Here is a 12,168-nt window from a genome sequence, read left to right on the forward strand (position 1 = left end):
ACGGGGAGGTGGCAAAATGTTCAAAGACAAGAGAGGCTATGTCACCTTTGTGAATCTGCTGACATCGGCGATGAATTCCATTATGTAATGTCTTGTCCTTTTTTCAAAAAAGAACGATATAAATATTTACCACACTATTGTTGTACAAATGTTAATATTCTTAAATTTAAAAATGTATTCACTACAGTCAATATTGTCTTGCTAGAAAAATTGTGTAGATTTATTAACTATATATCAGTGGAAGTCTGTCCTCCTGGTTAAACTACATTTATTTATGTATATTTCACACATGCAAAATATGTTGTATTGTATATATTATCATCTCTGTAACTATGTTATTTAGTTAATGAGAATAAAGATCTATCTACATCTGAAAACATGGGATTAAACTCATCTACTCTAAATTCAGAGATATAATCAAACATGTGAGGAGATACAATTAAATAATCTACTACGCTGGAGTCTTTACATGTAGTATGACCTATAAATTTGTCTGAGAAAATACGACCATTACATATAAAAATTCCACATCTTTTACATAGTTCTAAAAGAAGAGTACCATATTTATTCACTCTACCTTGATCATAACTGTATCTTTGTAGAGGAATATTTTTACTTTCTAACAACAGATAAGAAAAAATATCTTTATTTATACCATCGTCTTCTACCTGTAAAATTTCTAGTAAATTTTCATCAGGTATAACATGATCACTATCAATAGAGGTTCTAGAATTAAAATCACCAATCAGTGCTACTTCTTTTGAAGTATTTGAAAATCGAATAAGTTCATCTTCAATCTCTGAAAAAGATTCATCAGATGAATATCTGGAGAATTCTGGAGGTATATAAACACACCCAAGTAAGATATCTTTACCCGTATCAAAATGTCCATGTAAAATTTCTACCCACTGAACGAACTCAGATTCTGAGTTAATAAATTTAAGAATATGTGACAGTTTCTTTTTATAAATGATAATAATACCTCCTGATTTCTTTTTAAATTTTTGTCTATTCTTAGTAAATAGAGTATAGTCTGTTGGTAATTTAATTTCGTCATAATCATCAGTTTTTGTTTCTACAAACACCAGAATATCATGTTTTTTAATAAAATTATCAAAGTCAGGGTTCAACAATTTTGATTTTAAACCACAAACATTAAGGTAAGTGATATTGAGTTTATTTACATTGTTATTTAGCGTTCTACGACTGTCTGTTGCGTTATCCTAACGGTGTCCCGTCTGATTACTGTGTATTGGGTTGCGAGGCTCTTCACGGGCTGGTTCAAACGGTTGACCGTCTACAAAAATCTGATCATACACTAATGATGCCCGGATATTACGCCTATGGAGTTCCTATAGCTTTGGTAACAGTTTTTGACGACGGTTGCTGATCTCAGTGGGATATTGCTGGTTAACTGTAAATTTTGGTTTTAGTTTAAGTTTCTGCGGAACGACTTTTTTCACTCTTTCATGGTCTTTATAGTGAGTAAATCGAGCAATAATATTACGCGGTTTTCCGTCCCGTCGTGGTCGTAATCTATGGACGTTTTGGAAATCTATTTCATCCGCTTCAGGAATATCTAGTTCTGTTTTAATAAAGTTCTTGAGTACAGTTTCAGTATTTTCCTCCTCATCAGTTTATACAATACCGCCGAATATAAGGTTGTATTTCATCGAGTGACCTTGTAGTTTTAAATACTCCTCTTTCAGTTGATTTTTTTCTGTATCAATTTCTCGGGTGTAATTTTCTACCAAATTCATTCTGTCGGCAATTTCAAAATGGTGCTTTTCTTCATTTTCCAAAATTTATGCATGTTCATTTTGAGTTTTCTTTACAGAGTGGATTTCTTGGTGTAAGTTTGAAATTTTCGTATCAATGTTGTTGAATCTTTCATCAAGTTTTTTGTCCAGTTTAAAGAGTTTATCACCTACTTCAAAGTCTATTCGTTCTAATCTTTGGTTCATTAAGTTAATTGTTGAAAACAACATTTCCATGGTTATATTTGAACGAGCCCCATCAGTTTGTGATGATGGAAATGATGGGAATGAAGGTAATGGTGGAGGTTGATAGCCGGAGTAAGAAGTTGGACCAGCATTAAGAGAAAAACGAGATGACTGTTGTATCTGTGGGTTCGGGCATTCAAAGGTCTGGTTCATATGATTCGTAGGATTGTGATAATTTTGTTGAAATGTTCCCGTTAGTGGCGTTGTGTGAGAGTTCATTGGTGTACTAGTATATAACGTGTCGTGAGCTTGACTCAGTACATTAGAGAAACTTTGTTGTTGTTGATGACAGGGTGACGCCATATTGATTTGTGTTTTGTTTGGTGGGGTCAAACCTGTCTTGTTGTTATTACTGTTCCTCCTTTTCACCATTTAGATCTCGTAATGTCACAAATGTCACAAATGTTCATATCTGGTTCAAATCACAAAATAATTAGTTGGAATATAACCACAACACATCCATATTGATCAATATGAGTAGACCTTCACTCATACCGTCATGCTCAGTCCGCCATCTTATTTGTATTAATCAAACCAATTCTTCCACAATATTCGTCTTAACTTCTGCCACGTTTGCCTTTTTTTTTATTTCTTTTTTTTTAATTAACTGCCTATAGCGGCCATTGTGCTTTGATTATTATATGTTATCATGTCTGATTTTGATATAAACTGTTTGTCCTAATGTAACCGGAGAGCACGAATTTCATTACAAAATTGCTTGTCTCCACCGGGACTCGAACCCGGACCTCTGTGTTACAAGGCAGCGCGCTAACCGACTGAGCTAAAGAAGTACTTCCCTAGCTCAACCGCTTACGGCTGACTAAGTATTTACCAAATGTTCTAAGGGAAGCAATCCCGTCACACTTCCCCCACCTCAAGAGTCATCATACCAATATGACTCTCACACAAACATACCCTAGCTAGATTTCCTCTCTAACTACCATGGGTTTTTTAGTTGGGCGCCAATGTAACCGGAGAGCACGAATTTCATTACAAAATTGCTTGTCTCCACCGGGACTCGAACCCGGACCTCTGTGTTACAAGGCAGCGCGCTAACCGACTGAGCTAAAGAAGTACTTCCCTAGCTCAACCGCTTACGGCTGACTAAGTATTTACCAAATGTTCTAAGGGAAGCAATCCCGTCACACTAATTCTGCTCTATACTAGTAGTTAATGTATCAGTCTTAATCACATTAAAATCAGTTCCCTATACCCTGAGATAACCATCATGTGGCTTCTAGTTGCGTCACTTCACATTTGTTATGTATTATTGTCTACATCGATTACTCATGCGCTAATTGAATGAAGTTTACCGTGTTTTTCTTAAAGTTGTGTCCCCCGCCCCAAATTTCTTTAATCGATCTATGATAGTCTCGTGTCTATTCTGTTTAACATGTTCAGCGAGTATCTGCGATCCTTCTCCACGTAAAACATTTCCACTTTCCATAAAGATCTTCGTTCTAGGTTTGTCACACCCCCCCTTTTTTTTGGTCGCCCAGCATTAACTCAAATAGACTTTCAATTGTAATGAAGAGTAACGTACATCTGCATTTTGGATAAAAAGTGATAAAAAATACAAAATTATCCGTACTATTGGGTATTGAGGGTTTTAAACGTCAATCAAAACCTAAAAAAGGCACATTCAATGGGCTTTGCGCATAGTTGAAATCCGTACTTTGACCTATAGTTGTTAATGTATATGTCATTTTGGGCTATTGTGGAGAGTTGTCTCATTGTCAATTATACCACATCTTCTTTTATATATATACATCCAATCTATAATATTTATATCCACCATTTATTCAAATTTAGTGAAAACAATATTTTTTTTTTCAAAAGTGCACAAAAAATACAATTATACAAAAGAAATACAGAGATTTGGAAACAAGAAGAACTAATATAAATCTGTCTCCCTTTAAAATAATGGGTTATTTAAATTTGTATCGAGAGCTTATAAATTCAAAACTTCTATCTTTGTATGCGTGTTTAATCATTTAAATGTAGGTTTGTTGCTGGACATTAATACCATTCTAAAATGTCAACAACTAATCTAAGGACATTGCTAGACATACTCTCATGTTGTAAAAATACGTGAAACTGTGAATTTGAGCTTTTTCATCTTTTTGTGTCGTGTTTGGTATCAACAGTCATTATTTTTTATGAGTTATTAATAGAACGTTTCAATATGTTTATCACGCTAGAAGTGCATTTTACTCGGAAATCAAGTTTTTAAACTATTTTTTTACAAATAATTTTATATAAGACATGTATTATTCGTTTTAGGGACCGGTCAATATTTAAGGGTTGGGGGTTGGGAGCGGTGCAATACGTATTCCTCCCTTAAAATAAATCTATGTCCTACCCTCTGAATATAACAAAAAAGTGCATGTCCTATATGAAATATCTACTTAATAAGTATATGTCCTATCTAATTTCTAAATGAATCAAACATACTGTAACTTCATCTTTATCAGATTAACATAGATCAAATATAGCAGTCTTTGAATTTGTCTTTGAATTTGTCTGAAAATTGTTACTGATCTTCTCCTTGAAGAAGGCAATTAAGTCTGAGATTCCTTTTCAATTTCACTTTCACTTTCTTTCATGAAGAGTAATAAACTACAATAGTTTATGAACAATTAGTATTTTTTTTTTCAATAAATATTTTTTTTCTGTCTTTTGACTTTGTTGTCTTTCTTAATTTTTCTAGTTAGAATGTTTGATTGTTAAAGAGTTTTCCTTATTTTTAAAGATGCATATTTTATTTATTCCTAAATAGCAATCAAACTAACAAATCGAAAACGATGCCATGGCAATTTTTTTTTTAAGGAAAATGATTTGCATTTAGTTAATTTGCTCAACGGTGAAGGGAGTATATCATATCACTTTAAATAGAAAGATTAATTTTATGGTTTTTGTTTGTTATTATATATTTTGTATACATGTATATTCTTTTCAAAATCATTTCATGATTATTCTATAAACATGATATTAATTTATAAACTTGAAATTGTATTTCCATTGTTGTTCCTCAATTAATCTGGTTTATTTTGTTGTAATTCAATTTGTATAACCTATTTTCTACATTCATATACATGCCATTAAAATATTGCTGTGCTATCAGTGCTGAAGACTAAATAAGTAGAAGTCCTATCAAAATAAAGTATTAATAAATGTGTTTCCTACTACGTTTTGCACCGGTCCCAACCCCCAATAAATATTGATCGGTCCCTTAGCGTTACTAGGAAATATTTATGGATTAAAATTAAGATTATGTCGTGAGAATACTTTTTGACAACAATGGTCACCAATGTAATTTATTTGTCAACACCCAAACTGTATATAGAGTGAGTAATGTCAATTAACACTAAGTCTTAATTTAATCTGCTTTTGATATGTTTCATTGTTTGGAAACTTTTCGCCCGCTCTCGATCTACGAGCAGCAGCGGGTTATTATATGTCGCCATGATTACTGGTTTGTAAATCTGCTTTATGAACTGTGATTGCATATATGAACATGTTGGATGGAAAAATAAAGTACGTGAGCGTTCACGTACCCAGGCTCGTGTATTGATTTACCACAACTTTCCAGTATAAAACCTCTGTCATCTAAAACAGGCCTAATTCGTTTGGATTGTAAATCACTGTTATTTATCTCCGATGTTGGAGAATTCTTAAACATGTCAATACACTTATTCTAACGTTTCATCCTTTACTCTAAAGTGAGTGCTTACAATAAACGTTTATTCTAATGCTGCATCATTCAATGTAGGGTTAATGTTGGACATAAACACATATTCTAACGTTTCATCACTAATGAATGTTTATCCTTAGACATAAACATATTCTAACGCTTTATCATTTAAAATAGAGTTATAACTGGAAAAAAATATTCTAGCATTTCATTCATTTATCTATGTTTAAGAGAAATAACTCCCATAAGATGTCATCGACTCACATCAGTACAATTTAACAAAACATTCTTAAGATAGACGAACAATTTGGTGAAAACAGTTTGTTAAAATCTTTAACGGTTAAGAAATAAAGATAACAAGAAAAAAGGGATGCGGGGAGATAACTCCTATAAGAATAAGTCACACAGAGTGAGTTTTGAAACCCTCATTACTGTACAACATCATTAGCCAAAAAAATCCTTTCGATATGTTGTAAAATAAAAAAGCATCTCAGACGGCTAAGAAAAAAACAAATAATCAGAAGAAAAACAAAAGGTCTTTCCACGAAAAGTGAAAGACCTAAGAATTAAACATATATTTAAACGTTTCATCCTTTTAGTTACTGTTATTGTTGAACACAGACAAATATTGTAACGTGTTATCATTTAATCGAGGACTATTGCTGGACATGGACACATATTCTATCTTTTCATCCTTTAAACCAGGAGTATAGTTTGACATGAACACATATTTAAGCGTTTTTTCATTTGATATAGGGTTACTGCGGTTATTGCTGGACATAAACGCGTATTTAAAGTGCTCTTTGGTCGAGTTGTCTCTTTGACATATTCCCCATTTCCAATCTCAATTCTATTCATCATTTAATCTATCTTTATATATATACATAAGCACATATTTAAGCTAGATTCATTGCTTTCACAAACACATATTGTAACGCTTAATCATTTAATCTACACTGCTAATTTTGCATAGGTACTTTTTCTGTACAAAAAATCTGTAGTACTGGAAAATTACTTTTAAAATATAGTACTTTTTTAGTACTATAAATTTATTGTAATATTTAGGTACCTGTTTTTTACAGTACTTGATTTGTACTTCAAATTTTAAGTACTCAATTTGTACTTTAATTGTGTAGTACTAAATGTGTACCTCAAATATTAGGTACTCATTTTGTACCTTTATTTTGAAGTGCTTGATATGTACTTAAATTTTAAGTAATGTAGTTTTATTGTTGAACAAAAGCACATATTTAAGATAGATTCATTGCTAGACAGCAACACATACTGAAACATTGGTTCATTTAAAAAGTAAAAGAAAAAAATAACCATGAACTCTGAGGAAAATTCAAAACGGAAAGTCCCTAATTAAATGGCAAAATCTAAAGTTCATCAAACAAATGGATAAGAATGATCATATGCATGAGTACAGAGACACGTCATATGTTTGAAAGAAACACAAAAAAGGCATACAGATAAAGCACATTATCAAAATTGAAAGACAAGTATACAAAAATTCAGGTAGGGTTATTGCTTGACATTGACACATATCATAATGTTTAATCATTCAAGTAAAGGTTATTGCTGAACTTAAACCCATATTTGAACATTTGATTATTTAATCTAGGAATACTGACTGATATACATACATATTCTAGCGTTTTTTCATTTAATCTAGGATTATTGCTGGACATAAACACATATTCTTACGTTTAATCATCTAAGGATGTTTGCTTCTCTGTTTCAGAATAGCAAGCTTTCTTAGATACCCTTATACATTGATAGTATATAAAGTATGAAGAAAGTAAAAAACAAAAAAAAACAAAAAAAAACAAAAAAAAAACAAAAAAAAAAAAACAGATAAAAATGAAGGGTCTGTGTGCTTGTTTTGAAATATAAGCAATTGGACATTTGGTTGAAAATAATATTTTCTAGACTTTCCTACATTTTACCTTGAAAGCTTTTTTCTTAAAAAAAAATATGAAAAAATAGCAAATATTCTATAGGATTTTCAAATGGCATTCTTAATTTTATGTAATAAAGTTTAGAAACAAAAGTAAGGGTGAGCTTGAACATTTTTTGAATGACAATACATGAATAAAACCAGAGGATTCTGAATATCTGGCAAGCCTCGAAAAGAAGAGGGGCGAACAATCTTAATGCAGTGTTATTGCTTTGTCTGGACATAATCAAATATTCAAGCTATATTTATTGCTGGACACAAACACATATTGAAAAGTTCAATCATTTGTCAGAGCTAGGATTTTTGCTGGACATTAACACATTTATAGCATTTTATCAATACATCAAATCATTAAATCTAGGATAATTGCTGGGCATAAAAACATATTCAAACGCTTCATCATTAAATGTAGTTTTATTGGTGGACATAGACACATATTTAGACATTTCATCATTAAATATAGAAGAGGGGCGAAATATACTAAAGGGACATTCAAACTTATAGATAAAAAATAAATTGACATCGCCATGGCTAAAAAAGAAAAAGACAAACAGACAGATATATAGAATTTTTGTTGGACATAAACACATAATTAGACGTTAAATCATTAAATCTAGGATAATTGCTGGGCATAAACACATATTTTCACGCTTCATCAGTAAATGCAGTTTTATTGGTGGATTCTAACGCTTCATCTTTTATTGTAGTGGTATTGCAGGACATTAACATATACTTACTATCTTTATCATTTAATCTAGGGTTATTGCTGGAGCTACAAAGGCCAATTTTTCAAACGGCAACAAAATAAAAGAACCAGGCAATATATTTAAGTGTCAAGTTGACTTCAAACAGTCAGTACAGAATAAATGTGAACCTATGAACCTCAGAGTAAATGGTGAGTAGATCAAGTTGAAACCAATAAAAAGTAAAATCACAAAAATACTGAACTCCTAGGAAAATTTAAAACGAAAAGTCCCTTATCAAACGGCAAATCAAATGATAAAACACATCAATAACCAATTACATTTTATGATCAAAATGTGAAAATACTCAGCACAGCACAAAGCACAAGTGTAAACATTACTAATAACAGTATACCAATAAACCATGGGCAAATACAGTCTACAAAGCACGAATTTAAACAAGTAACATTATACAATTAAAGCATAAAATATACAAAAAAAAGTAAAATAGCAAAAATACTTAACTCCGAGGAAAATTCTAAAAGTAAAGTCCCTAATCAAATGACCAAAATCAAAAGCTCAAACACATCAAATGAACGGTATAACAACTGTCACATTTCTGACTTGATACAGACATTTTCCTATGTATGAATGGTGGATTGAACCTCGTCTTATAGCTAGCTTAACCTTTCACTTGTATGACAGTTGTACTAAATTCCATTATAATGACAATGATACTTGCACAAAACAAACAGACATAGTATTTGTATGGAGAGTTGTCTCATTGGCACTCACACCACATCTTCCTATATCTATAGTAGTTACAAGTTAAAACCCATTACACGAGTGAAAACCTATTACATTATACAAAAAAAAAAAAAACGTCGGTGAATAAAATCTACAAAGCACGAGTTAAAACCAAAATCGTTACTAGTATACAAATAAACCATGGACAGATTAAATCGACAAAACATGAGTGTAAACCAATAACATTATTCAAATAAATCATAGATGTTTAAAATTTACAATGCACGAAGGTAAAGCGTTTAAATTATACGTACAAATGATAAGTAGAACTTGTTTTATCTAAAAATATTTCGAAAAAAACGGTGGGTTAAAACAAACCATGTAGCACGTATGTGAACTGATGAACATAGGAAAACATCGGGTAGCACAATCGTAAACAAGCAATTCGTGTAGTAATGGTAAGGCAAAATGCATTATCCTAGTAAGGTACTTATATTCATTTTCTTTAACACATATAGTATTTGTTTATAGATAATAACAAATGGCCTGACCTCCCTGGATATGAAGAAGATAATGAGTTACTTGGAGCTTCCATGTCATTTATAGATGATACTATTGTTGTAAGTAGTCAATGTATGACTTTCTTTGAGATATTGTTTTGTCTGGAAGACACAAATAACGCCGCCGCTTATTTCAAGTGTTATTTTGAATACACATGGTTCAGCATGGGAGCACGTAGGTCTATGATTCTCTGTAGAAAGCAACGCTATTCACCTTTTATACTAGTATGTACTGCAAAAAAGAATGAAGTTCAACTAAATCCTAAAAGATCAAAAATCAATACAAATCAATATATAATCAACCCTGACCACATCGCACCTTCAATATATGCACACAGCCACCAAAGTCAAAACCTCCGAGCATTTAAACTTTTTGAGTTATCTGGAATAACTATATACACAAAATGGGACGAAAAGACGACGGGATGATGAAATTACCGACAGACAAAGATAAAACAATATCTTTCAATTTGCAGTAACATTCAAACGAAAGTACACACTTTCACATGAACCGTTAAAGGGTCACCATTCAATGCATCTACAGGTCAAGTATCTCCTGATAAGCAAGTATCAATTCATATACTTTAAACAAATCAATTCAGTCAAATGTCACATTTGGGATTGAACAGAAAAATTTAAACTACAGTTCAACTGACATTTCTGGTATATAAGATCACTGAAACATGTCAATAGTGAGTTCAGACATATACATATTATATACAAAAAAGTTGATATAGGAAAATGTGTTTGTGACCGTTAAACTTATGTTGTGTCAACCCCATACGTAAAAGCCCGCATTTAAACATTATTAATAATGACGCAATAAAACTTGTTACCTGTATAAGAATATGTAAGGCACTCAGACTGTATCACCAATGATATAACCATTAAAAGCGTTATCTAATCTTCCGCTTTAAAAATGTTTTATGTATTATAATAATTATTTATACAGACCGCATTGAAAACGGTCAAAGTTACAATTAGTGAACATTTATTACAGCTGCATTACCCAACTCGTTTCATGTTTAGCCAAATAAAAAGCCTGCTACCTGAAGCCAAAATCGTTGTACGTTTACTTGAAAAAGTAACGGTTAATCATTTACTCATCTTTCAAAACTGGTTGTGGACGTAAAATGAACCATATTTGCGCTTTTCATTAATCTTGATTTTATAATAGAAAAAAATATGTAAGTAATTGTCATCGTATGCAATGAATTAACTCAGCAGACAGTACTATAAAAAAGAAGATGTGGTATGATTGTAAATGAGACAACTCTCCACAAGAGACCAAAATGACAAGCAATTACAGTATAAGAGATAGAACATAAACCATGATAATAGATTAAGTACTGTAGAAAGCTCTCTCATAAACAAAAAAACTGTAAAAATATAAGGGCATACACTACAGGCACGGGGACATATTCTACTGAATCCACACAGCACCAGTAACAAACCCTGCCGTAAATATAAAAATGACGATATGGTATGATTGCCAATGAGACAACTTTCCAGAAGAGATCAAAATGACATAGCAAGTACAGTATAATAAATATATCATTTATGTTTTTTATACTCAGTGAACAGTACTTTGTGTTTATGTTCTCAGCAAAGAGTACTTTGGCTACATATGCTAAGCTTATAGTGCTTTGGCAACATATGCCCAGCAAGGAATACTTTGGCTACATATACTCAGCAAAGAGTACTTTGGTTACATATTCTTAGCTTATAATGATGTGGCTACATATACCCAGCAAGGAATACTTTGGCTACATATACTCAGAAAAGAGTACTTTGGCTACATATTCTAAGCTTATAGTGCTTTGGCAACATATACCCAGCAAGGAATACCTTGGCTACATATACTCAACAAAGAGCATTTTGGCTACATATTCTAAGCTTATAATGATGTGGCTACATATACCCAGCAAGGAATACTTTGGCTACATATACTCAGAAAAGAGTACTTTGGCTACATATTCTAAGCTTATAGTGCTTTGGCAACATATACCCAGCAAGGAAAACCTTGGCTACATATACTCAGCAAAGAGTACTTTGGCTACATATTCTTAGCTTATAATGATGTGGCTACATATACTCAGCAAGGAATACTTTGGCTTCATATACTCAGCAAAGAGTACTTTGGCTACATATTCTTAGCTTATAATGATGTGGCTACATATACCCAGCAAGGAATACTTTGGCTACATATACTCAGAAAAGAGTACTTTGGCTACATATTCTAAGCTTATAGCGCTTTGGCAACATATACCCAGCAAGGAATACCTTGGCTACATATACTCAGCAAAGAGCATTTTGGCTACATATTCTTAGCTTATAATGATGTGGCTACATATACCCAGCAAGGAATACTTTGGCTTCATATACTCAGCAAAGAGTTATAACTGTACTTTTGCCACATATACTCAGCAAAGAATACTTTGGCTACATATTCACTATTATAGTGCTTTGGTACTGTAGAAAGCTCTCTCACAAAAAAAAAATCCTAACTGTAAAAATATTA

At 32.2% G+C, this 12,168-nt stretch overlaps 1 protein-coding gene across 1 annotated transcript in view; it reads left to right on the plus strand.

The window, feature by feature from the left end:
- Positions 1 to 12,168, plus strand: part of LOC139513899 (integrin alpha-4-like) — a 60,987-nt gene that overhangs the window by 11,960 nt on the left and 36,859 nt on the right. The window contains exons 2-3 of the mRNA XM_071302845.1: positions 8,416 to 8,552; positions 9,619 to 9,707. Coding sequence (XP_071158946.1) covers positions 8,416 to 8,552; positions 9,619 to 9,707 — 226 coding nt within the window. The remainder of the gene's footprint in view (positions 1 to 8,415; positions 8,553 to 9,618; positions 9,708 to 12,168) is intronic.

Source organism: Mytilus edulis, chromosome 2, assembly GCF_963676685.1.
Source record: "Mytilus edulis chromosome 2, xbMytEdul2.2, whole genome shotgun sequence".
In the NCBI taxonomy this organism is placed as follows: Eukaryota; Metazoa; Mollusca; class Bivalvia; order Mytilida; family Mytilidae; genus Mytilus; species Mytilus edulis.